The sequence below is a fragment of the Triticum urartu genome, chromosome 3A (genome assembly GCF_056163025.1).
Source record: "Triticum urartu cultivar PI428250 chromosome 3A, HENAU_Tu73, whole genome shotgun sequence".
NCBI lineage: Eukaryota > Viridiplantae > Streptophyta > Magnoliopsida > Poales > Poaceae > Triticum > Triticum urartu.
The window spans coordinates 456204316-456231492 of NC_141875.1; the positions used below are offsets into that span (position 1 = coordinate 456204316).

The 27177-nt window shown below is 48.7% G+C and overlaps 1 protein-coding gene across 1 annotated transcript; it reads right to left on the minus strand.

The window, feature by feature from the left end:
* Nucleotides 1-16576: 16576 nt before the first annotated feature.
* On the minus strand, nucleotides 16577-20160 carry LOC125548488 (WUSCHEL-related homeobox 7-like). The gene is made up of 3 exons (XM_048712070.2): nucleotides 19760-20160; nucleotides 18513-19610; nucleotides 16577-17115 (listed from the first exon to the last, which is right to left on the minus strand). Exons 1-3 carry the CDS (start codon nucleotides 19929-19931, stop codon nucleotides 16838-16840), a joined length of 1548 nt encoding a protein of 515 aa, XP_048568027.2. The 5' UTR covers nucleotides 19932-20160; the 3' UTR covers nucleotides 16577-16837.
* Nucleotides 20161-27177: the final 7017 nt, after the last annotated feature.

Here is a 27177-nt window from a genome sequence, read left to right on the forward strand (position 1 = left end):
AAGGAGGCTGCTCCGAAGGGAGGAACCGACAATTCCTCTCCTAAGGGGAAGAAGAGAGCCGCCTCTGACGACCCGGAAACCATGGCCTCGAAACGGGGGAGAAAATCCTCGTCAGAGGGTCCGACGCCGGGGAGTTCCTCGGCCGGACTACGCCCTCAAGGGGATCAGCCCTCCAGCGAGCCGTAAGTGGAGAAAAGATTTTCCTTTTGAGGGATGAGGGAAGTCCTTGATTTATATCTGAGAAGATTAACCAAACCTTTATATTGTAGCTCGGACCTCAGCCCTTCTCAGCAGAGCTCGTCTTCGGGGGATCTCCTTCCGGAGATGATGGAGAGCGGGACGCCTCCCCGTGCCGTGCCGCCTAGCGAGGCGGGCGACCCTGAGGTGTTGTCGCGGAGGGTTTCTCCAAATCCGGCAGGGGCGGAAGGTGGCTATGCGGCCCCCCGAGGTTCTCCGCGTCCGGCCTTCGAAAGAGGTCATGGGACGAGCCCGGCACCGTGTGGTGCTCGGCCGGAGGAGCTAAAGATTCTGCTAGGGCGAGCTTCTATCTTAGAGGAGCACCGCGCATTGATGGGCACGGTGATTGAAAGGATTTCATCCGTAGAGAGCGGATTGTATGAGGCCGTCAAAAGTTTACTGACGGGTTTCGAGGTACATTAGATAATATATACTTTTGTCAGTTGCGCATGAGTAAGATGCGCCCTTTGTAGATAGTAGCCCCTGAGACTCTGCACGTCGTCAAGAAATGATGGCATGCGGAGGATCATAATCCCAGGTCTAAGATGTCGCCTTTGAATGTAGGCGGCAGGGTGTCCAGAATCGAGCCGAACTGACGATTTTGCCGAACTAAAGCGGCAACTGGACGTGGCAGATGCCGACATCACGCTTGTCAATAAGCGGCTTGATGAGGCTCAAGGTATGTAATTCCTCGAGCGGCATCAGGTAAGAACAGTTTTATGCCTGTGTCTTACGATGTGTGTGCTTGACGCAGATGGTGCGGCCGCCGTGGAGAGTCTTAGGGCAGAACTTGCCCGAGCTAAAGAACAAGCCAGCAAAAGTGATGCGGCCACCAGGAAAGCCCTTGAGGAGCTGAGAGCCGAACAGGCTGCTCATTGCCGAAGCAAGGAAGAGATGGCCGAGATGGCCAAAAAGTTAAAAAGCGCTAGAGACCGTTGCAGACTTCTTGAAAAAGAAGACCAGGCGAAATAGACGGACTTAGAGAAGGCCGTTGCCAATGCCAAGGACGCGCGCTCTGTGATGAGAGCTGTGAAGGAGGAGCTGCATCAGGCCGAACAGATTGCGGCTGGAAAGCCCTTTATGTTGCGAAGGAAATTTTGTGATCTGAAGTTTGCTCCGTTGGACCGGATGTGCAGTGTGGAGGATACCTGTCTGGACTTGGCAGCGAGTGCTGCTGATGCGACCGAACACTTTCGAGATCAGAAAGATCGCGAAGTGGAAAAGCTTTTCTGGTCGCAGTTTCACAATCCAGAGCGTCCACTGGCAGTGGATGATCATTTGGCTCAATGGGCCGAACTGAATAGGTTGTCTGGACTCGCCATGAAGTACGTCATGGGTCACCTGTGGCCGGGGAGATCGGAGCCGAAGAGTTATTTCAGCTTGGTGCAGAAATTCCTTGACGCGGTGCCGTGTATAAATGCAATAAAGAGGTCAGCATGCATAGAGGGCGCTAGGATGGCTCTTGCCCGTATTAAGACATACTGGGCAGAGATGGAGACCACCGTTGTTGCGTCCCGAGATTCGGACAAAAGCCGAGTACCCTCCGAGCACTATTTTCAGGAAGTTCTTGAAGGCGCTCGTGTAATAGAGACGCAGTGCCCGAAGGATGTTATGTTATGATAGCATATGTAATTATAAAGTAATATTTTGATAAACTGTAGTGGCCTTTTTTATACTTGTGCCTCCAAGTATTGGGAACACCTCCTGTGCGGCCATTTTAAGATATATATATATATATATATATATAGAATCTGAAAGATGGCAGTCGTTGGCTTCAGCCCCCACGCACATAGTGCGGGGTGCTCGCAGAAGACGCATTTTCACACTTAACCCAACGTCTTGGTCCTACAAAGGAGGTGATAGCGCAGCGGGCCAGGCAACCGGACTATAATGCTTTAACACTTTTACTTAGCCATAGGAGTTTGACAGTGAGACTATTTAGGTAGCCCCTTGGTGGCAACTGCGCTCGTCCGAGTTCGGTGCGTGTATGTGCCTGGCCGGGAAGCGGCCCTTCATTAAAGCGGAGGAATCCGATAGATTCCGATAGGTCATCGAGTGGCTGACCAGTCTCACGCTACATCATGACAGTCAGTTTTCGGCTTTCTCTACTGAGGTGCTCGCCCGGCCGAACCGGGGCACAATCGCAGTAGTTCTCCTGGTGCTACCTTAGCCGATAGAGCGGAACGTAAGGTAGCCGAACTCACGAGCCGGGCAACCCAACATTTGACCAAAGACATGATTCGAAGCTGATGCATATAATGCCAAAACTCGCGACGCCGAACACTCCCTAAGGTGTTCGGTCTTTATGAGTGCGGGCGAAACAACACTCTTTATTAAAAAAGCCCCTAGTGTCCAGGTACATGCAAAAATTCTGACGTGGCCACATGCCAAGACGCCAGCCTCCTCCTTGGTTATATCAGAAAGAAAAAACTAGGGGATGTGTATCAACAAGAGACAGTAAAAAAGGTTTACGCAGGGTCTTAATCTAAAAAGAATCCTTTAGGACGGGTCCCTACTGCACGTCTGCGCCTGTGTCTCCGTTGTGCCGTATCCTGGACGGGCGCCGCATGATGTTCATCTGTAAAAGAGAGGAACTGAGATGAAAACGGGTCGTGCCGAAAAAGTTTAAAATAAGCAAAGTATAAAGTAAGATATATAAGATTGAGCTTTATTGTCTCTTATTGTATATGCGTGGAGCCCCTAGTGCGGGGGTATATGGCTTCTAGGCCTGCATCAATGATGATTTTGCACCGAACTCGTCTATCCGCGTTCGTGGTCTTGAATGACCTATTTCGAAGTTTTTTGGCCGGTGAGGCCATTTTACTGTGGGGCTGTCAAAGCGGCCGCACAGTCCTCCGCTTGGGGAGGCGCACTTTAGTGCTTCCCCTTCAAAGAGATGATGCCTCGTGGACCGGGCATCTTAAGCGTAAGAAATGCATAATGTGGTATTGCGTTAAAGCGAGCGAAAGCTTCGCGTCCCAGTAGTGCTTGATAGCGACTTGAGAACGGGACGATATGGAAGGTCAGCTTTTCACGGCGGAGGTTATCGGCAGAGCCGAATATGACTTCGAGCCGGAGAAAACCCATACAATGGGTGTCCGGACCAGGTATTACCCCTTGAAAGGAGGTTTTGCTGTGGCGGATTCTTGCTGGGTTTATCCCCATGTGCTGGATTGTATCCTGATATATCAGGTTTAGTCCACTGCCACCGTCCATAAGGACATTTGAAAACTGGAGTCCGCCAATTATTGGATCGAGTATCAAGGCAGTCTATCCTACATTCTTGATATTCCTAGAATAATCTAGCTGATCGAAGATGATCGGTTTTGACAACCAGTGGCAGGACCCTTTGGGGATGGGCCGTGTGGTGCGTACCTTTACGGGCGCCGCACGTTTTGTTATGTGAAGTGACTTCACTGTTTTTACTTCTTGTGGGAAGTTCTTTTGTTTCCTGGTGCTCTGCTTTTGGGGTTCGTCCTCGTCTTCGCTTGGTGTGTCGAGCCCCTTGTGTTCGACATTGAGTCTGCCGGATTGTTTGAAAACCCAACAGTCTCTGTGGGTATGGTTAGTAGGCTTCCCGGGAGTACTGTGTATCTGACATATCCTGTCCAGGATTTTATTTAGGTTGGATGGATCGTCCCTGTTATCCTGGGGGGCGATTTTTCCTGATTTTGTCGTGAGCCTTTGAATCCGGCATTGACTGCCGTGCTCTTCGGACTTTTGTCCTTAGTCCAGCGACGGTCCTTGTTGCGTCGCGGTTTTCCGTTTCCATCCCTAGTTTCGGATGTACTTGGGTCGCTGGGGCTGCACCTTGCCAACCAGCTGTCCTCCCCTGCACAAAAGCGGGTCATGAGGCTTGTTAGTGCGGCCATTGTTCTTGGCTTTTCTTGGCCGAGGTGTCTGGCGAGCCATTCGTCTCGGACGTTATGCCTGAAAGCTGCTAAGGCTTCGGCGTCCGGACAGTCGACTATCTGATTCTTTTCAGTGAGGAATCTATTCCAGAACTGCTGAGCTGATTCTCCGGGTTGTTGAGTTATGTGACTAAGATCGTCTGCATCCGGAGGGCGGACATAGGTCCCTTGAAAGTTTTCTCGGAAAGCATCCTCGAGCTCTTCCCAGCTTCCAATTGTGTTTTCGGGAAGGCTTTTAAGCCAATGCCGGGCTGGCCCTTTAAGCTTAAGGGGTAGATATTTTATGGTGTGGAGATCATCTCCTCTAGCCATGTGTATGTGGAGGATATAATCCTCGATCCAAACTCCAGGGTCTGTTGTTCCATCATATGCCTCTATGTTTACGGGTTTGAATCCCTCTGGGAATTCATAGTCCAGGACCTCATCGGTGAAACATAGGGGGTGTGCGGCGCCCCTGTATTTGGGTGTGCCGGATTCTGATGATGGCTTCATAGCGTTGCTTACGAGAGCTTGCTTTCTTGGCCCATAAATGGACCTGACTGGGCCATGATGCGAATCCTTAAGTGAGCCGCATGCCGATTTAGGTGCGGCGCCGCTTGCCGCTTTATGGGGTCGTCTATCCGACCGTGTGGCTTTTTCATTTTTTGAATGCGAGGGCTCTAGGGCCTCTTCTCGAATTCCGGCAGTAGCTTTCTTGTCGGATAGCTTTTAGTGCGGCGACTGTCGCCGTACTTATCTGTGGTATTGATTACTTTGCTCCATCTAATCCGGAGTGCATCTTCCGCTGTTTTTAGCTTCCGCTTCTGCTTTTTTAGGCTGCGTGTAGTTGCAACGAGCCTCTCGTGGAGATTCTTCTGCTCCATAGGTTTATTCGGCGTAAGGTCGTCCGGAATGCCGTTTTCGCCGGAGGAGGGATGTTCGGTTTCTCTATCCGTGTTGCCCTGTTTGGACGGTTGCTCTAAGGCCTGCTCGTCGTCTACCGGCTCGTCCTACTCTATGGCTGGGTTTTTGTCGAGGCGGGGCTTGGGTCGGCATTTACGCCGATGCTTTGATTGCTTTTCGGGGGGTCGATCTCCCGTCCCATCCTCTTTTTCCTCGTTGTCACTTCCTTTAGGGGTATCCACCATGTACACATCGTGAGGTGAGGTGGCTGTCCAATGCCCTATGGGCGTTGGTTCGTTGGTATCTCCTGCATCGTCATCCATGCTATCGATGTCTCCGGAGTCGAAGTTGAGCATGTCGTTTAAATTGTTGACAGTGGCTACCAAGTGGGTGGTGGGTGGGCTTTGAATTTCTTCATCGTCCGTATCCCATCCTCGCTGACCGTAGTTCGGCCAGGGCTCTCCTGATAAGGAGAGAGACTTGAGAGAGTTCAGGATATCGCCACAAGGCGAGTGCTGAAAGATGTCTGCGGCGGTGAACTCTATTATCGGCGCCCAATCGGATTCGATCGGCAGGGGCGCGGGGGGTCCGGAGTTCGGAAAGGAGTCCGGATCCTCGGAGTCACGGATCATGCAGAGTGCGGGGCTAGCGTTCGGCTCGATCGCCTTTGAGATCGAAGCCCCCGAGGTGACGTCCAACTGCTCATCCTCGATTGGCGCAATAGGCTTCGAGTTAGGGGTCGGAACCGATGCGTGTGCGGCCTCCAGGACACTGTCCGGAGGCAGAGCTAGATCATGCCCCTCGAGATAGTGCGGCGCGCTTGGCCGTGGCTCGAACCCGCCGAAGATCAAGTCTCCGCGGATGTCAGCCGTGTAGTTTAAGCTTCCAAACCTGACTTGATGGCCAGGGGCGTAGCTTTCGATCTGCTTCAGGTGGCCGAGCGAATTGGCCCGCAGAGCGAAGCCGCCGAAGACGAAGATCTCTCCGGGGAGAAAAGTCTCACCCTGGACCGTATCGTTGTTGATGATCAAAGGAGCCATCGGGCCTAAAGGCGACGACACAGAGGAACTCTCAATGAAAGCACCAATGTCGGTGTCAAAACCGGCGGATCTCGGGTAGTGGGTCCCGAACTGTGCGTCTAGGCCGGATGGTAACAGGAGGCAGGGAACACGATGTTTTACCCAGGTTCGGGCCCTCTTGATGGAGGTAAAACCCTACGTCCTTCTTGATTAATATTGATGATATGGGTAGTACAAGAGTAGATCTACCACGAGATCAAGGAGGCTAAACCCTAGAAGCTAGCCTATGGTATGATTGTTGTATATGGAGTTGATTGCCTACGGACTACAACCCTCCAGTTTATATAGACATCGGATAGGGTTAGGGTTACATAGAGTCTGTTACAATGGTAGGAGATCTTGAATATCCGCATCGCCAAGCTTGCCTTCCACGCCAAGGAAAGTCCCATCCGGACACGGGACGAAGTCTTCAATCTTGTATCTTCATAGTCCAGGAGTCCGGCTGAAGGTATAGTCCGGCTGCCCGAACACCCCCTAATCCAGGACTCCCTCACTCAGGAAGAACACTTTTATCTTGAAATTAAGTGGAGGGATCATCTTATAATGCTACCGTTGTTCTAAGCAAAATAACATGCATAAAGGATAAACATCACATGCAATCAAAATATGTGACATGATATGGCCATCATCATCTTGTGCTTTTGATCTCCATCTCCAAAGCATCGCCATGATCTCCACTCTCAACACCTTGATCTCCATTGTAGCGTCGTTGAGTTGAGGTCCTCACGCCAACTATTGCTTCTACAACTATCGCTAACGCATAGTGATAAAGTAAAGCAGTTACATGGCGCTTGCACTTCATACAATAAAGAGACAACCCTAAGGCTCATGCCGGTTGTCGATATTACAAAACATGATCATCTCATACATCAACATATATCACATCATATCTTGACCATATCACATCACAACATGCCCTGCAAAAACAAGTTAGACGTCCTCTACTTTGTTGTTGCAAGTTTTACGTGGCTGCTACGGGCTTCTAGCAAGAACCGTTCTTACCTACGCATAAAACCACAACGATGATAAATCAAGTTTGCTGTTTTAACCTTCTTCAAGGACCGGCCATAGTCAAATTCGATTCAACTAAAGTAGGAGAAACAGACACCTACCAGCCACCTTTATGCAAAACTAGTTGCATGTCAGTCGGTGGAACCGGTCTCATGTGCGTGGACATGTAAGGTTGGTACGGGCCGCTTCATCCCACAATACCGCCGAATCAAAATAAGACGTTGGTGGTAAGCAGTATGACTATCACTGCCCGCAACTCTTTCTGTTCTACTCGTGCATATCATCTACGCATAGACCTCGCTCATGATGCCACTGTTGGGAATCGTTGCATGGAAAACAAAAAAAAATTCTACGCACATGCAATGATCTATCCATGGAGATGTATAGCAACGAGAGGGGAGAGTATGTCTATGTACCATCATAGACCATAAGAGGAAGTGTTTCACAGCACGGTTGATGTGGTCGAACTTCTTCGCGCTCCAACCGATCAAGTATTGAACGCACGGCACCTCCGCGTTCTGCACACGTTCAGCTCGGTGACGTCCTCCGCCTTCTTGATCCAGCAAGACGGCGAGGTAGTAGATGAGTTTCGACAGCACGACGGCGTGGTAATGGTGATAGTGATGTGATCTCTGTAGGGCTTCGCCTAAGCACTACGAAAATATGACCGAGGGAGTAAACAGTGGATGGGGGCATCGCACACGGCTAAGACAATGTTGTGTACTTGTGTGGCGCCCCCTCCCCACATATATATAGGTGGGAGGGAGGGAGGAGAAGCCAAAGGAGACGTGCAAGTAGGAGGAATCCTACTTGGGGTCCCTCCCAAGCCGCGCCCCCTTTCCTTATTTGGAGTGCGGGGAAAGGCAGGGGAGGGTGCCCCCCCTTTCCTTTCTCCCATGAGAGGGAAAGGAAGGAGGGGCTAGCCCTCCCCCTTTTTCTTCCATAGGGTTGTCCAAACAAGGGAGGGGGCGCACCAGCCCCTTTGTAGGCTGGTTTGTCCCCTCCTTTGGCCCATAAGGCCCATAACTTGCCGGGGGGTGCCCGAAACCCCTTCCGGTGACCCGATTCCTTCCTGGTACGTCTGGAAACACTTCCGGTGTCCAAATACCATCGTCCTATATATCAATCTTTACCTCTCGACCATGTCGAGACTCCTCGTCATGTCTGTGATCTCATCCGAGACTCTGAACAATATTCGGTCACCAAAACATATAACTCATATAACACTATATCGTCAACACTACTAGGAAAAGGCTAATTAGTGGCGCACCTGTTTTGGCCATTAATGGCGCACTACATGTGTGCCACTATTATCATGCGCCATTACTATGCCTATCTGGTGCGCCATTACTATCTGACTTAGTAATGGCGCACTTATTACTAACAATTTTTTTCAAAAAAAATCATTTTTTTTTTAATTTTTTCCTTTTTCTTAATCTCGGGTCACTATGGCTTAATCTCGGTCAATATGCTTAATCTCAAGTCAAATCGCACTCTATGGTCAAACTTCCTGAAAGGTCACCCATCCTCACACTACTCCAGTCCGAGCACGCTTAACTTCGTAGTTCTATCCAACTCTAGCACCAGCTCACTTCACAGGCACTTGTTGATATATTATCATATCAATCCTATTAAACCTTGTTGATGTCTAGGACTTTGTTCATGTTCATGAGTGTGATGAAATTTTGAAAAAATATTTCAAACTTCCCGGTCATATTACGTATCATATTTTGAAAAAAAATCCAAATTTTTTTAAACCAATTTTTTTCTGTTACTAGTGGCGCACCTAGCAAATGGTGCGCCACTAGTAAGTTTGATTTTTTTTCATCCCCCCCTCTAGATCTTAAAAGCCCTGTATCTTTCGTTCTGTTAGGTTTTTTGGAACTTTTAAGATGTTCAACGGGTTCCCCCAGTTGAATTCGGATGTAACTTTTCGAGTAGATGATTTTTCATATAAAAAACTTTTTAATCCGAGTTCGTATGCAAAAGTTATGCCCATTTTACTAAATTACAGAGAGATTTTGCAAATAAAGTCGAAATTCATATTTATAAATTTTCCCAACAAGTAGACCACATATCACATGGGAAACTTATTTTCTTTTATTTTTTAACACTTCCATTATTTTCTTTTATTTTTTTGACAGTTCCATCATTTTCTTTTATTTTTTAAAAAACTGAAAAGGCGGTCCAGGGGGTGCATTTAGCACCAGGGTTACTAATGGCACACCTGGTGTGTGGTGCGCCATTAGTAGTTTTGAAAAAAAATTGTTAGTAGTGGCGCACCATGGGATAGTGCGCCATTACTAGTTAAAACTAGTAATGGCGCACTGTCCACGGGTGCGCCACTACTAAGAATTTTATTTTTATTTATTTTTTTCAAAACTACTAATGGCGCACGGTGGGTGTGGTGCGCCATTACTATGTCAACTAGTAATGGCGCACTATCCCCCGGTGCACCACTGCTAACAATTTTTTTCATTTTTTTCGAAACTACTAATGGCGCACCACACGCGAGGTGCGCCATTAGTAATATGTCAATAATGGCGCACCTGTATCTGGTGTGCCGCTGCCATATAGCAGTGGACCACCACATAGATGGTGCGCCATTAATGTACATATTAGCTATAGACTTTTTCCTAGTAGTGCAACGAACGTTAAGCGTGCGGACCCTACAGGTTCAAGAACTATATAGACATGACCGAGACACCTCTCCGGTCAATAACCAATAGCGGAATCTGGATGCCCATATTGGCTCCTACATATTCTACAAAGATCTTTATCGGTCAAACTGTTATGAGAACATACGTAATTCCCTTTGTCCATCGGTATGTTACTTGCCCGAGATTCGATCGTCGGTATCTTCATACCTAGTTCAATCTCGTTACCGGCAAGTCTCTTTACTCGTTCCGTAAGACATCATCCTACAACTAACTCATTAGTCACTTTGCTTGCAAGGCCTCTTATGATGTGTATTACCGAGAGGGCCCAGAGATACCTCTCCGATACTCGAAGTGACAAATCCTAATTGTCGGATTTCGGGTTCCGGCAGACCCTTGAGGTTCGAACACTAGGGTGCGCGCGGAGATCTCTCCCCTACCGATCTACGTCCGATCTCCTCGCATGATCTAGGCTGGGAACAACGAACAACACAAGGGACACAAGGTTTATACTGGTTCGGGCCACCGTTGTGGTGTAATACCCTACTCCAGTGTGTGGTGTGGTGGATTGCCTCAGGGGTTGATGACGAGCAGTACAAGGGAAGAACAGCCTCGCGAGAGGTGTTCTTGAACTGGTGCGATGAACTGCTAGGGTGAGTTCAGTCACCTCTCTCTCTCTCTCTGCTAGGGCTCTACCAGATTTCTGGATGTCTCTACTCTGTGTGGCTAGTTCTACTTATAGAGGCCCTGGGCCTCTCCCCAAATAATGAGCGGGAAGGGCGCCAACAATTGGCCATTTTGAAGGGGAACATATAGTACAAGTTATCCTGACCAAAAGTGGTCTTCGGCTGCCAAAAGCACTAGTGATGACGCCGTCTTGGGCTCCACGATGACCTCCGTCCTACTGCTCTGCTGGTCTTGGTCTCGTTGCACCGGAATGGCAACCTTTGCCCGATGCCTTGACCTGCGCTTGCCCCCTTTGCACCAAAGGGGAAACAAGGACACTGCGTAGGCTGGTGCCCGCCTGGTCTCGATCGTCATGGCTTGCGTCACGGGCTCCTCGTGAGGTACCCCTGCCTTGATCTCTTCGCCTCCTCGCGAGCCTGCCTGATGAGGCTGCCTCTGAGGAAGCTTTTTGTCGTCCGCCCCGCGAGGCTTGGCCCCTCGCGAGGGTCTTGAGCTTGAGCTGATGAAGATGGGCCGCGCTGGGCCCCCACTTGAGCCACGCCGCAGGCAGGCAAGTCTGGGGACCCCCGTTCCCAGAATGCCGACACTAATCTCTATCTATGCCAACTCAACAAACACCTTTGGAGATACCTGTAGAGCATCTTTATGATCACCCAGTTATGTTGTGACGTTTTATAGCACACAAGATATTCCTCCGGTATCAGGGAGTTGCATAATCTCATAGTCGAAGGAATATGTATTTGACATGAAGAAAGCAATGGCAATAAACTGAATGATCAATATGCTAAGCTAACGGATGGGTCTTGTCCGTCACATCATTCTCCTAATGATGTGATCCGGTTATCAAATGAAGACTCATGTCTATGGTTAGGAAACCTTAACCATCTTTGATCAACGAGCTAGTCTAGTAGAGGCTCACTAGGGACACGGTATTTGTTTATGTATCCACACATGTATTTAAGTTTCCGGTCAATAAAATTCTAGCATGAACAATAAACTTTTATCATGATTAAAGAAATATAATAATAACCATTTTATTATTGCCTCCAGGGCATATTTCCATCAGTGAGCTTGTAGGCGGGTCTCGTTGGATGTGTGTATGGCTAGTGATGAAGCTTAGTGTAGACCACCAAGGGCCATGCCTTTCACCCCCCCCCCCTAATTTTTGCATTCATTGAAGAGCATGCTAGATTTTAGGCTAACTAGTGTTTAAACTGCAGATCAACCCTTCTTCCCTACTAATTTGTTCCACTTCAAGTCATGCCCCTCTTAAATTTTTCTCAAACTCCACCTCAGGCATATGGTTGTTATCGATACGGGTGGGACCGTTCGGGCCGAACCTCAAACCCAAACCTACCCAAATTGATTGATTGTCGGCTAATCTAATTTTCAGATTTTGAGTTTGGTGTCTCTTTTGTCAATATTGCCAATATTCGATCTTCGGGTAGAAATTCTGGTTTTGTTCTCTATACTGAATATCCCATATAACTTGGACAACGAGGATGTTTTGAAATGTTTCTCATGGGAGACTTATCCTAATAGGGAAACCCACTACTCCAACTAAACCTGGTGAACATAACTATAACACTCAAAATGTCACTCCACGCTCCTAGTCGTTGCCCTTGCTCTACCCTAGATCCTCCTGATGGCGATTGCTTCGTCCCTCCTTGATAGTTGACATCACCCTCCACACCACATTCCTCTTCCCTTTCGACCTCTATTGTCTAAACATGCTAGCCACACTCATTGGCACTGATTCGCTCGCTTTCCGCCCCTCCTTGGGCAGTCCCTTGATACGTCCATTTTGCATCATGTTTTCTTACTGTTATTTATGATGTTTTTATGCATAATAATGCTTTTTGGAGTAATTCTAATGTCTTTTCTCTCATAATATGCACGGTACACACAAAGAGGGAGAATTCCGGCAGCTGGAAATCTGGACCTGGAAAAGCTACGTCAGGCCACCTATTCTGCACAACTCCAAACAAACTGAAACTTTATGGAGATTTTTTATGAAATATATGAGGAATCTTGGAGCCAATAAGTACCAAAGGGGCCCCACCAGGTGGGCACAACCCACCTGGGCGCGCCAGGGAGCCCAGGCGCGCCCTGATGGGTTGTGCTCTCTTCGGCCCACCTCTGGCGCCCATCTTCTGGTATATAAGTCATTTCAACCTAGAAAAATAAGGAGAGGACTTTCGGGACGAAACGCCGCCGTCTCGAGGCGGAACATGGGCAGGAGCACTTTTGCCCTCCGGCGGAGCGATTCTGCCGGGGGAACTTCCCTCCCGGAGGGAGAAATCATCGTCATCATCATCACCAACAACTCTCCCACCTTGGGGAGGGAAATCTCCATCAACGTCTTCAACAATACCATCTCCTCTCAAACCCTAGTTCATCTCTTGTGTTCAATCTTTGTACCGGAACTATAGATTGGTGCTTGTGGGTGACTAGTAGTGTTGATTACATCTTGCAGTTGATTACTATATGGTTTATTTGGTGGAAGATTATATGTTCATATCCATTATGCTATCTAATACCCCTCTGATCTTGAGCATGTTTTATCACAAATGAGTAGTTACTTTTGTTCTTGAGGTCACGGGAGAAATCATGTTTCAAGTAATTATGTGAACATGATATGTGTTTAATATTTTGATAGTATGTGTGTTGTGATTCCCTTAGTGGTGTCATGTGAACGTCGACTACATGACACTTCAGCATATTTGGGACTAAGGGAATGCATCGCGGAGTAGTTATTAGATGATGGGTTGCGAGAGTAACAGAAGCTTAAACCCTAGTTTATGCGTTATTCCGTAAGGTACTGATTGGATCCAAAAGTTTAATGCTATGGTTAGGATTTATCCTTAATACTTCTCGTAGTTGCGGATGCTTGCGAGGGGGTTAATCATAAGTAGGAGGTTTGTTCAAGTAAGAAAAACACTTAAGCACCGGTCCACCCACATATCAAATTATCAAATTAGCGAACACGAATCGAATCAACATGATGAAAGTGACTAGATGAAATTCCCGTGTACCCTTAAGAACGCTTTGCTTATTATAAGAGACTGTTTTGGCCTGTCCTTTGCCTCAAAAGGACCGGGCTACCTTCCTGCACTTTTGTTACTATTATCATTACTTGCTCATTACAAAATATCTTGCTATCAAACTACTCTGTTACTTACAATTTCAGCACTTGCAGACATTACCTTACTGAAAACCACTTGTCATTTCCTTCCGCTCTTCGTTGGGTTCAACACTCTTATTTATCGAAAAGAGCTACAATTGATCCCCTATACTTATGGGTCATCATCCCTACACATGTGCTCGCGCATGGTGCGCCATTCCCAATCTGAGTTGTAACCTCCAAGTCGCATGTGCTAGCGAAGTGTCGACGCGCGTCCTTATTTTGCTTTTGTCATTCATGACTTCTTGCTCCCTTTCCTTCCTAGAGAACGATTCTCCATTCGATATGTGGGGTAAATCACGTCTGTGTTTTGATGCGAAGATGGGTGTGCTCCGCCAAACAATGGCCACTGATCATGACTACACCTGGCTCTCGCCAGCCCCATAATTGAACTACTTGAACAAGAAGAAAATCAGGTGGCAGGAGAGGCCAACATCGCAAAAGGAACTCAAGTCGAACGTGCAACTTCCTGAGGAGCTCCAAGTCAAAGAAGGATATTTACCGCCACTTTAACATCCCAAAATTATATAGATTGTGCAACGTTAATATATAGATAAATAAGCATTGTTGATTGAATTTTCTTAGACTTTGGTTTCATCTTCAGCAGGATTTAAAACTTCTGAATACTTATGTAACAAATCCAGACCATGTCATGAGAGTTCACAAACATTATCCAATATATATAATACTTGGTTGGAGATAATTTATTTAATATTAAAAGGATTTCATTCTTATAGAACTCTGTGAAATATTTTCAGCCTAAATTGAAGAGTGATAATATAACGGCTTCCACAAATATGTTGGATGACAAATATTTTTTTGAAGTTCATTTGAATTTAGGATCATTTTGGATTGTTTTAATTAAAGAGAGGAGGTAAAAGGACTTCTACAAATAGGATCCCTTGAATATTTTGAGTTTAAAAACCATGTTAGGTATTTATAAATCTCTAAACCTATTTAAGTGAATTGGTATTCACCCTAACTGAGGTTTTGAAAAATAAAATGCATTTCGAGAATGCATGTGGGATAGACATATTTTTGCAAAGTCCTATATATTTATTTAGGTTAATTGGAATTTTTGGATTTTAGTGATGAGGTTTGATATTATTTAAAAATCAAAACATAATTCAACAGAGAAGTTTCTCAACTTTTATTGGACTAACATATTAATCCAGTGCACAATGCCGATTTCGATTTTTTTGGCATTTCAAGAAAACATCACAGGAAAAGTCTAAGAAAAAAATCATACAAAAATATTCCGGGAATTTCCAATCCAAGAGAAGACCCGGGGCTAAGGCAGCACCCTAGGGGCCACTCAATGCCTAGGCGCCCTAGGGTTCTGGTCACATATGACCTGTACCCTTACCCCCCCCCCCCTCCAGCTGGCTTCTAGTGCCTGATGGACTATATATACCTGCAAAACAACGTCCAATTTATCAAGGACTATATATACTTTCAATCTATCATCCTCCATCTCCAACCCAACCTTTTTTCCTCGAAGATGGGCTAGAAAAATTCTTGATAATTGTTTACAGAAGTTTGAGGGTAAAATAGGGCCAAGTTGATGGCTTGAAGCCCAAGGGCCGGGGTTCCTATGGGCCCAATGCGGCCCTAGCTTGCAGCCCAAGGCTTAACCTCATGGGGCCCATAGGTCCTCCTCGGTTGCCCCCCGGCTCTCTTCCCATGTGAAACTAAAATTTCTAAAAAAAATTCTAGCCTCGGAAAAAATACTTCTCCACTGGTTCTTGTTTTGGCCGTTTTCTGCAGCTTCATGACAATTCCCCTCATGTATTGCAACATACAAATCAAGAGGAAAAATGCATAAGAATCGTGTGATAATGTTTAAAACATGTATAAGATTTAGTAATTTGTAGTAAGAAATAATGATGCAAAATGGACGTATGAGCCAACATCTACACGGCGGCACTTGTCGCTAGGCCACCACAACGCCCACCATTCCGAGTCACCGCTTCGAAAGCGGAGAAGCCACCTAGCCCGTCGAAAACGGGCCACAGATGCGTAGCGGGTTGCCCCCGCTGCTGCACCAACTCCCAACTACCACCCACACTACGGCCAAGCCCGGCCTTCCCGATGATGACAGCGGAGCGCAGGTCTAGTCGGTAACCGACCTTGACCCGAGACCGACCCTCCTCTGCCCGAGCTCCCCTTGGCCAAATAAAAACCCAACCACAACCCTCGAGTTGACGTGAGGTTTTACTAGTATCACTAATACAAAAAAAAAAAAACGGTTGTTGTGTATGGACTAGCATTTCGAGTGCGAAGTTATGGTGCTCGGGCACCTTGGTACCTGTTTTTTTTTGAAGAAAATAAATCATACTTTGAAGTTTCAAAAAGTGAAACAAATTATGTGGAAACTTGTATGTGTTCGCTATGGGTCCGTGAAATTTTGTTTTGGAAAAATGCAATCTGTGGGCTGTACAATTTTTTTCTGGCCCAACAATAAAAAGCAGCCCATTTGCAATACATATTTGTCTTTTTCTTGTACGCCATTTGTCAAAGTAGAATGTTATGAAATTTTGCAAATACATAGTATATATGTGTATATGTGTTTACAATTTTTTTTCAAAAAATTTGTTGTAGAAAATGGTTTTTCGGAAACGGAGGTTCCCGAGTATCATTGGCAAATTTCGGTAGCACTTAGTACTATACGTACACGCATGTATAGCATCGTTCTGGTTTGCTATAGTATTCTTGTGTCATGTTCCTGTACTCCATGAAGGCTGTCTATCAGCCTATACATGTGTGATGGGCTGCTATAGCTGCCTAACTTGAAGTTCATTGGCGACATTAAAACCAAAACAGTAGATTTGATCGTACATGCAGTACCAACACAAGTTGTGGGAGGCTCATGTTGCGAAAAAGAAGGAGTAGCATAGGCGAACCTCCACTGCTAGTAAATACTCATGATTATTATTTTCATGATGATGGAGTATATCGACGTCAATCAACTGATCAGAAATTTGGTAATAAACGGCACGATCACTGCTCACAAGCATGCGATAATAGCTTAAGTTTTGGAATACTAGTAGCCCTTTTCCAATACGATGGACGGACAACGGTCATGAGAGAATAAGCTACATAGTACTACTAGAAAACTACTGAATCTAGATCATATATATAGAGAGGAGCATCACTTGATTAGTGCGATGGGGAGGCGCGCGGTTCATGCTATATGAGCACACAGTAGTAGACCCCGCCGTGCTGGAGCGACTCGACGGTGAGGCCGGCGTCGTCGACGAGGAGCGGCTCGGCGCGGTCGCCGTTGCAGCGGAAGAGGACGGCCCCGTCCCCGAAGTAGAGCTTGACGTCGAGGTGCGTGGCCGGGACGCTGCACGCGGCGCTGGTGCCCGCGAAGCACACCACCGCGGCGCCCCTGCCCAACACGCCCGTGGCCCCTGCCCCTGCCGCTGCCGCTGCGCCCGCGAACCCAACATCGTCCGCTGGTCCTGCATGCACGCAACACGGTCAAAAGAATGAAAACCAGGAGTGATATTAAGTGCGGCGCAGAGGGGAGTTATTGTCGCCCGTGACTTGCGAAACGGAAGACTACGAGGAAACCCAAGCGCCCAGCAAGCGTGTGACAGTCTTGGACTGCCATGCGCACGGTCGATCTAGGTAAAATCGCCCCCTGTATAATGTGAAGGGAACTTTAAGCAAGCAAGCAAGCGCAGGAGGAAATTTGACCGCCATCACCTCAGTCTTTTCAGCAACGTACGTGCGTGCGTCCGTGCCCCCTCCTTATACGTACCCGGTAAAATTCTTCACACGCATCCGCTTCTTCCTCCTTTTCCTCTTGATGCTAGACAAGTTGCCGTGACAAGACCATACGAATGATGTACATTTATTATGAGTTGTGTGGCTTGCCACCACGATAGAATCCAGTGTTACTGTCCTTCAGTTTCACCCACAAAAGGGTTCCCTCCTTTTGGTTGTTTTTAACCTCTAATCTGTCAGCTTCGGATCAAACTATACTCCTTCCCCAAGTACTACAAAGAGTTTTTTTTTTCCACTTGAATTACTACTACCACATGTGTGCGTGACAAGACCAATCTGCTCCCCACATCTTTCAATAACTAAGCAATGTGTTCATATATTTGCTTCTAAAGTCTCATTTTGGAATCTTATATGGAACCGTTTGCTTCCATTCCTTCAAGTCTAGTCTTTTCATCAACATGTGAAATAGATCCATGCATGGAATGCACGCATATGGGTGCATGCTTACATGCAACTAGCATTAATGAATCTACAGGTCATGCTATGATGTTTTTGTCACCATGAAATAGTTCATATATTTGTAACATCCCATCACAAATCTCTCTCTCTCTCTCTCTTGCTCATGGAGTACAGCTCACGAGTTATGGTCTTTCCTAAAGCTGTGACTATTACAAGCTGACAAATTCCACCCATTTTTGTTTAGCGAAAAGTCATGCTTGCATGATGTACAGCTTGGAGTGACAAGATTGTGCATGCACTAGAGAGTTTACATGGTTCAACCTTGTCTCATTTACATGCCCAATCGTCAAACCATACGATATGCCCTTACGCTGGGATTTATAATTGGGGCCCTAAAGGCAATTTGCACTGCCTCATGCGAGGAAGCATACAAAAAAGATTGGACGTGCGTGTATGGGTATACCTAAACAATGGCAATGGGCAAGCTAACATCCAAAAGGAACTGAAATGGAGGCAGAATATTAATTATAAGAGAAACTCCCCCCTGTGGCCTCTAGTCCGTGAAGACACGAACACTTACATACGCATGCATGTGATAATATAGTGAGAGGGCGTGAATGAACAAAACATCAAAATGGTGTACCAAGATTAAGCACGTTTCATCACATACCTTGCAAGTTACTATTGTAGCTGATAGCATCGGTGGTGGCAGTGGTTGCAAATAAACTGGCCAGCTCGGCAGTAGCAGACGCACTTGCAACGGTGACGGCGGTGGAATCCGGCGAAGCAGGAGGAGGCAAAACAGCGGCCGCAGAGGTAGCAGGCGCCGCAGTGAGGCCTAAGCCGTATTGTACCAGTCCAAGCTTCGTCTTCGTGAAGTCCTCATACGCCTCTTCTTTGGCAACGGGGTTGTTCAAGAAGGGGTCGCTGTTCTTGCGGAGGCCGAGCTGATCAACGCCGATGGACCAGTATTGACCAAGCCCGGCGGCCGAGGCGCTGCTCCTTTGGCCAGTGCTGGTGGGACCTATTGCCACGTCGTTGCAGAGCCCCAAGAGCATGCCGGCGGGCGATGCCACCGGTGGCTGCTGCACGGCAGGCACCGGCATGTACTGCGCGCCCAGGATGGCGGCGAGCTCCCCCGCAGACACGCAGTGCCCTTGCGGGTACTGCAGGAAGATCGGCTCGACGTCGGTGGCGACGAACTCGTCCAACGTTGGCGCAGGAGCCGGAGCCTGAGCCGGAGTAGACACGGGGGTCTGGCCCAGGCCGAACTGGTAGTGCATCTGCTGGTGGCACGCCGCGGCAAGCGGCGAGAGCAGGTCCATGGCCGCCGTCGCGGACATGTCCTGCGTGGCAGCCGGCTTCACCGGTTTGCTGGATCCGGACGACCGGTCGGAGGAGGAAGAGGAAGAAGACGTGGGAGCCACCGGCGAGAAGAGCGGCGGCTTCGGCGGATGGAACTGCTTGGGAGGTGGCGTATACGGCGCGGCGGCCTGCTGGCGTGCCGGGGCGCAGGCCCGGACGGGAGCGGCGCGCGCGGCCGCGTTGCGCAGCTTGTTCTTGGAGCGGGACTTGCGGTTCTGGAACCAGTAGAAGACGTTGGAGTCGCCGACCGGGCCATACTCCTGCAGGCGCATGCGGATGCGGGGGATTTCGTCGCGTGTCGGGTTGATCAGGCCGGAGTTGAAGAGCGTCTCCAGGATCCGGATCTGCTCCGGCCGGGGGTTCCACCGCGGCTTCGTGTCGGTGTTCCTCTCCTGATCAGGCCCTGCGTATATAGTCAACCGTTAATCAATTTGACCCCCGTCTCGATGACGATCGATCGATCCTCGATCAACGGCAGGCTACAAGACAGAACCCTATCTATCTAGCGCATGCAAGTGATCATGTGCAGCAAACAGTAGCATGCATGCATACCTGAGGAGAAGGGGGCCTTGAAGGAGTGGCCGGCGGCGGCGGCGGAGCCGGAGACGAGGGAGGGGGGCGAGCCGGTCATGTCGGGCTGCGACTGCCACACCTGGCTGCCGTGCTTGGAGCGGAACATGCTCGGCCAGTGCTGCTGCTGCTGCCTGCTGTTTGGCGACGCCATGGTAGTGGTACTACTACTGCCCTTGGCGACGATCTGATGTTCCTCCCCGTCGCAACACAACGACGGCCGGCCAGTTAGGGTGGAGCGCGGAGGCAGGGATCGACGAAACGGAGGAGACGACGCCTAGCTAAGCCTCTCCCCTTGCTGCTGCTACGCACTGCTCAGGTCTCCCTATGGTTTTTTCACCCACTAGCAAAGCAAAGCTGTATACGCATTCTTGCGTATTGCTGCCTCTTATAATGGCCGAACCCGAAGCCAACCACGGCGTGGCAATAAATGGAGTGCTGAAGTAGCTAGCTAGCAGGAGCAGCACGACCCCTCCTGCAAATTTTTTTCTCTTGGGGATACATGCATGCAAGGGACTACGGTCTACGGTAGGGCGGCTAGCTAGCTTGATGGGTTTGCATCAGGAGGGGACTGATGGACGGTTGCCCACCTGTGGCCCACCGATGCCCGATGGGTGCAAGTGCAAGTACTGTAGCGGGCGCGAGCTTGCCCTAGGTATGACAAGCAAGGAAGACACCGAGAACCCATCATGGCTCTGCCCGGCTCCTGCGTTCCTGCCTCCCTTACTGTTAGTGCCCTTTTGCTTGCGCAGATGGTGGTGTGCGTGCGTGATGGTCACCTGGGCTGGGGATCGCAGGTTAAACCCTCTGATCGTCGCATCTGCAGCCTGCACAAAACGAATGAAACCGTACTTACGGTATACTACTAATCTACTATATGCATGTCGAATTCGAGATTTGTGCGTGCAGTAATTTCGAAAAAAATGTGCACCACTGTTCTAAGCATTGATTACGCCCATCAATATTCCATGTGTTTTGATTAAGTTCAAGGAGTAGCGTTGGACTGAATGTCCCATGTGCTTCGAGTCAATGGAACTTGGGTGTATGTTGCGCACGTTACCGGATTCAGTTAAAATATATAGAGACCCCCCAAAAGAGATGTCATTTGATTCATTTCATATACTTTTTTCATTGAGTCGAGGTTCATGTTTATTTTCCTTTAAAATATGAAGGATAGGAATCAATCCTTATGTAGGAATAAGAACCCATTCTCATGAACCAAAAGGCTGTAAAGGATAAATTCCTATAAGAATCATATTCTATAAAATTCCTGTGAAATTCCTCCAAACCAATGGAACGAGACGCCCTTTTGACTGCGAGGCATATGTGGTGACTTTGTCAATTTCAAGATGTTATGTCGGCTCAGTATCTCGGATATGTTCATAGGGGTAAGGTCTGCGGTTGTATTGTGTTAAAAAAAGACTGGTAGATTTCTTTTTCAAATGGGATTGTGCATGGTAGTTTTTCTATTTGATGTAAATTTTGACCGGTAGTTAGTAATTGGACCCTCACGAATTTTGAAGTGCAACATACTTCATGTGCCCGACTATTTTTCCCGGTGCGACTTCACAAAAAAGGCGGGCTAGTACTTACCAATGTTTTTTAGTTCTCTTGCTGTAAAAGAAAATTTAGTTGAATTTTCCGGTAACCAAGCCAAACGGTTACCGAAAATTTTGGTGAACCCTGAGAAAAATTCATAGCATTTGAAAAAAATCAAAATAATTTGAATTTAAACGTACAGGTAGCTAAAAAAATGCTTGCATGCATGTATTATCACAAATATAGACCATGACTCGATGCTAGTGCTCGCAACTTAGGGCGTGTTTGGTTTCTAATCGAGTTTTGGCGTTATCCACCGACCTGGCTCAGTGGAGCATGTGTCGATGAGCCAAGGTTTGGACCATGCTCTGTAACTCGTTTGGTTACTCGTATTGCATCTGGAGGAGTGATGGACAAAGGGTTTTGGGGTTATGGGCTTCGACACCTGAGAGGGTCGGCCACGATAACATATATATAACAAGAGGGTACCTCATCGGGTACAGATACATTATACAGAGATTACAATACGTACAAATCTACAAGTCTAACACCCTCCCTCAATCTTAACCGTGATCTGAAGAATTCAGAAGATTAAGATTGCGACGACATCCCTCAAACTGAGGTAGTGGCAACGGCTTCGTGAAGATGTCAGCAAGTTGATCCTTCGATGGGATGAACTTGATCTGAAGCAACTTCTGTGAAACTCGTTCTATGACAAAGTGATAGTCAACTTCGATGTGTTCCGTTCGGGCATAAAATACCGGATTTGAAGAAAGGTACGCAGCACCGATGTTGTCACACCAAAGAACAGGTGGATGATGCTGAGAGACTCTCAACTCTCGAAGCAAGGACTGAACCCAGATAAGTTCAGCGGTGGCATTGGCAACTGCTTTGTATTCCGCTTCAGTACTACTGCGAGACACTGTAGCTTGTTTACGAGCACTCCAGGCGATCAAATTAGGACCATAGAACACTGCATATCCCCCCGTGGATCGCCTGTCATCTGGGCTACCAGCCCAATCTGCATCGGAAAACGCCGAGAAGCCACCGGAAGGAGCAGACCGAAGATGCAGGCCCAGAGCAGCAGTCAAGCGAACATAGCGCAGAATGCGCTTCACAGCAGTCCAGTGAGTATCCCGGGGAGCATGAAGAAACTGGCACACGCTGTTCACCGCATAAGATATATCTGGACGAGTAATCGTCAAATACTGTAAGCCGCCAACAATACTGCGATACGTTGTAGCCCCATCCGAAGGAAGAAGGGTACCATCAAGTGCAGAGAGTCTATCAGAAGCTGTCATGGGAGTGGTAGCAGGCTTACACTGAAGCATACCAGCACGACGAAGCAAATCCAGAGAGTACTTCTGCTGAGTGAGAGTCAGACCGGCATCAGAATGAGAGACCTCCAAGCCAAGAAAATAATGAAGCCAACCAAGATCTGTAATGCCAAAATCACCACTCAAAGCAGAAACAAGACGATCCGCAGCAAGAGCCGACGAGCTGATCAATATGATGTCATCGACATACACCAACATGTACATAGTGACCGTAGGGCGCTGTAGCATGAACAAGGACATATTAGCTGTCGAAGGAATAAATCCATGTGCACGGAGAGCAGAAGCTAGGTGCGCATGCCAAGCACGTGGCGCTTGTTTAAGACCATAAAGAGCCTTTACCAAGCGACACAAATGCTGCGGACGAGCAGGATCAACAAACCCAGGCGGCTGACGCATATAGACCTCTTCATCAAGAACACCATGCAGAAAAGCATTTTGAACATCGAGTTGTCGAAGAGACCATCCACGAGTAACCGCAAGAGACAAGAGCAGACGAATAGCCGTAGGCTTGATCACAGGACTGAAGGTATCATCATAATCAAGACCTTGACGTTGTTTGAACCCACGAGCAACAGGCCGAGCCTTATACCGTTCAATAGAGCCATCAGCATGTCGCTTAACTTTGAATACCCACTTAGAATCAATAATATTGACACCACTGTGCGGAGGAACAAGACGCCACGTACCATTTTTGAGCAATGACTGATACTCTTGTTCCATTGCAGATCGCTAGTGAGGAATACCCAGAGCTGCTTGATAATGATGGGGTTCAGCAGAAGGATCAGTTGCAGAATGAGCTATACAGGCCGCGAGCCAGGAAACCGTGCCATCGGTGCGTTGGAACAGTCGACAAATACCACTCTTGCTGCGAGTGTGTGGACGTTGAGCAACCGGGGCAGTTGGCGCGATCGAAGTTACAGGAACCGTCGACGTCGATGGAGAGGCCCGCATCTCCTGAGAAGAAGACATGGCGGGTGATGGTGACCGCGACGATGACGGGCTACCAGGAGGCGAGCCAGTAGGCGCGGGCGTCGCCGTACCGGGCGATGCAGGCGAGACCGGCCCGGTCACGGGCGAGGCGAAACCAGGCGACGCGGGGAGGTCCAGCTCCAGCCGATCCGGGGCCAAGCGCGTAGCGGGCGTGAGCACACCCGACCCTGCATGGCTCATGCAGGGAGAAGAGGGCCCGGGATCGACGTGATCCGTCGAGCGCGAACCCGCTGCTATCGGAGCCGGATCCAAGCGTATGGCAAGCGCAGGTGCAGGAGCTGCATGCCCCATGCAGGAGGCCGCAACGGCATGATCGACACGATCCGTCGAAGAAGCCGTTGGAGCAGCGGAGGAATCCTCCAGGAGAACAAGCCGAGCACCTCTACCAGTTCCTGCACCATGGTTAGACAACAAAAGAGGCGAGTGTGCAGCATCTACAAATTGATCAGGCAATAGAGGAGATGAATGCACGGGTTCATTAGGTGTGGTGACAGGAGTTGGAAGATTAGAAAAAGGAAAAACATGCTCATCAAAGATAACATCACGCGAAATATACACACGGTTGGTTGGAACGTGAAGGCATTTATAACCTTTGTGCAACGGACTGTACCCAAGGAAGACACATTTTTTAGAACGAAACTCAAGCTTACGATTATTGTAAGGACGGAGATGCGACCAACACGCACAACCGAAGACTTTGAGAAAGGTATAATCAGGAGTCTCATGAAGCAAGAGTTCAAGCGGAGTTTTCATGCCAAGGAGTCGCGACGGAAGTCTGTTTATGAGGAAACAGGCAGTAGTGAAAGCATCACTCCAAAAACGAAAAGGAACAGAGGCATGGGCAAGTAAGGTTAAGCCGTTCTCAACAAGATGACGATGCTTACGTTCAGCTGAACCATTCTGCTGATGTGTATGAGGACAAGACACAAAATGCGAAATCCCAAGCTTCTCGAAGAAGGTATTTAGATTGCGGTACTCACACCCCAATCCGATTGTACATGAATAACTTTGTGTTGTAGGAGACGCTCAACATGTGCTTGGAATTTAAGAAAAACATCGAACACATCAGACTTATGTTTAAGAAGATAAATCCAGGTAAAGCGACTATAAGCATCAATAAAACTGACATAGTACTCATGACCACTAACAGACATCTGAGCAGGACCCCAAACATCTGAAAACACAAGCTCAAGAGGAGTTTTGACTACATGACTAGAAACAGAAAAAGGTAACTGATGACTCTTTCCCTGCTGACAAGCATCACAAACTGAGACATCTTTATTACTAGACACTAACGGTAACTCATGACGGTGAAGAATATGTCGAACAATGGGTGTAGCCGGATGGCCAAGACGAGAGTGCCATTGTGAGGGAGACTCTCGAATAGCAATGAAGACTTGAGGGACGGCTGGAGAGACAGATCGCGGCACATCGAGAGCATATAGTCCATGACGAAGGCGCCCTCTAAGAAGTACGTCCTGTGTAGCCCGGTCCTTGATAAAAAGATGAAACGGGTGAAACTCACAAAACACATTATTGTCATAAGTGAGTTTAGGTACTGAGAGTAACTTACGGGCAACAGTGGGAACTCGAAGAACATTCTTAAGACGCAACTGCCGAGATATATGTGTGAGGAGAGATGCCTGACCAATATGAGAGATGTGCATACCTGCCCCATTGGCTGTGTGAACCTTGTCAGGACCATGGTAGGCCTCCCGGATAGCAAGCTTGTCCAATTCATTTGTCATGTGCTCTGTGGCGCCAATGTCCATGTACCAGGTGGAATCAACATTATAAGACTGAGTCTTTCCTTGATGCTGCATCATGTTGACTTGACGCTCATTGCCCTGCCGTTGTTGGCAAGACCCAAAAAATCAGGCTGAAAACGACGATGACAGCGAGAAGCAACGTGGCGAGGAATTCCACACAGCTGACAAGGGGCAGCAGCTCCACAGGCGGCACAACAGGCACATGGGCGCCCATTCTCGACGACGATGGTGGGACGCGACTGGGAAGGTGCAGCAGGAGGAGCGCCACCCTTGCCTCCCGTAGGAGGGGTCGAAGCAGCCGTAGGAGCAGCAAGACGGGCACCAGGACGCCCCTTCCCACCACGGACAACAGCGTCGACCGAGGAGGCCTCATCCGGATGACGACTGGCAAGGCGTTGCTCCGCTGAGAGGAAGCGCTGAAAGAGTTCCTGCGGCTTGATGGGAACTTTGCGTTCCTGGATCACCTCCACGAGAGAGTCATACTCGGCATCGAGACCTTGGAGAACATATGTGGTAAACTCTGTGTCACGAAGTGGCTCGCCGATGGAGGCAAGCTGATCGGCGAGGCGTTTGATCTTGTTGAAGAAAACAGTGACAGAGTGATGATCCTTGCGGGTCTCATTAAGCTGTGTACGAAGAGCCATGTGCTGAGACGAGGATTGTGCGGAGAAACTGGACTCCAGCGCATCCCATACCTCATGAGACATAGTAGCAAATAAAACCAAGCCGACGATGCCCTCGGTGAGAGAGGACTGAATCGCCGAGAGAATCGCTTGATCTTGAGCAATCCATGGCCGGTACATATGATGATCCAGCGGGGGACATGGCAGAGTACCATCCACAAAACCTTCCAAGTAGTGACTACGGAGGAGGGGAAGAATCTGTGCGCGCCGGAACAGATAATTGTCCATCTTCAGTTTCACCGGTAGAAGATTGCTGAAGTAGAACGGCGGAGTCGTGATGACGTCGAGGGCGAAGTCATAGGGCGGCACAGGAACCACACCGGAGGAGGCGACATCCACCGCAGGCGAGGACTGCGGCGCAACCGGAGGCGCCTGTGGTGACGCACCGTGAGTTGCAGGCCGCGGGAACCCCGCGTAGCTAGGGCCATATGGAGCACCATAGCCGGCACCAGGAGGTGCACCATAGCCGGCGCCATGCCCAGCGTAGGGGGCGCCGTAGGGGGCGCCGTAGGGAGCGCCGTAAAAGGCACCATAGGCGGCGGGTTCGTACGCATACGGCAGTGGCGGCGCATAGGGTGCCAGCGCGCCATAGTTGGGGCGTAGAGCCGGTGAGCCGGGAGGAGCCGAGGACGTCGCCCCGAAAAACAAGGCTCCTGTCGATCTTCCTCCTTGGAGAAGGTTGGACAGGAATGGCGGGGCGAAGACGGACGTGCCCGTCCCGATCGGATCGGTGAGCGACGCAGGGGCCGAGTAGGGATCGGCGAGCAAGGTGGTGGCGGCGGACATTGTCGCCGCGCCGGAGAGGGAAGCGAGGGTGGCCGCGCCGGAGAGGGCAGCGACGGAGGCCTCGGAGGAAGCAGCGGAAGACGACATGGCTAGGTCAGGATCGCTAGATCGCTCTGTTACCATGATAGACGAAGGGTTTTGGGGTTATGGGCTTAGACACCTGAGAGGGTCGGTCACGATAACATATATACAACAAGGGGGTACCTCTTCGGGTACAGATACATTGTACAGAGATTACAATACGTACAAGTCTACAAGTCTAACAAGGAGGTTTCATACATGGAGTTTGGTTGACA

What these genes read in the sequence shown, in the direction of transcription:
- LOC125548488 (XM_048712070.2), bottom strand. Translation starts at nt 19,931, where the DNA reads ATGGCGTCGCCAAACAGCAGGCAGCAGCAGCAGCACTGGCCGAGCATG. An exon ending in CAAGGCCCCCTTCTCCTCAG is followed by an intron (nt 19,611 to 19,759) that starts GTATGCATGCAT and finishes CTATATACGCAG; the next exon opens with GGCCTGATCAGGAGAGGAAC. An exon ending in CTACAATAGTAACTTGCAAG is followed by an intron (nt 17,116 to 18,512) that starts GTATGTGATGAA and finishes GCGTGCATGCAG; the next exon opens with GACCAGCGGACGATGTTGGG.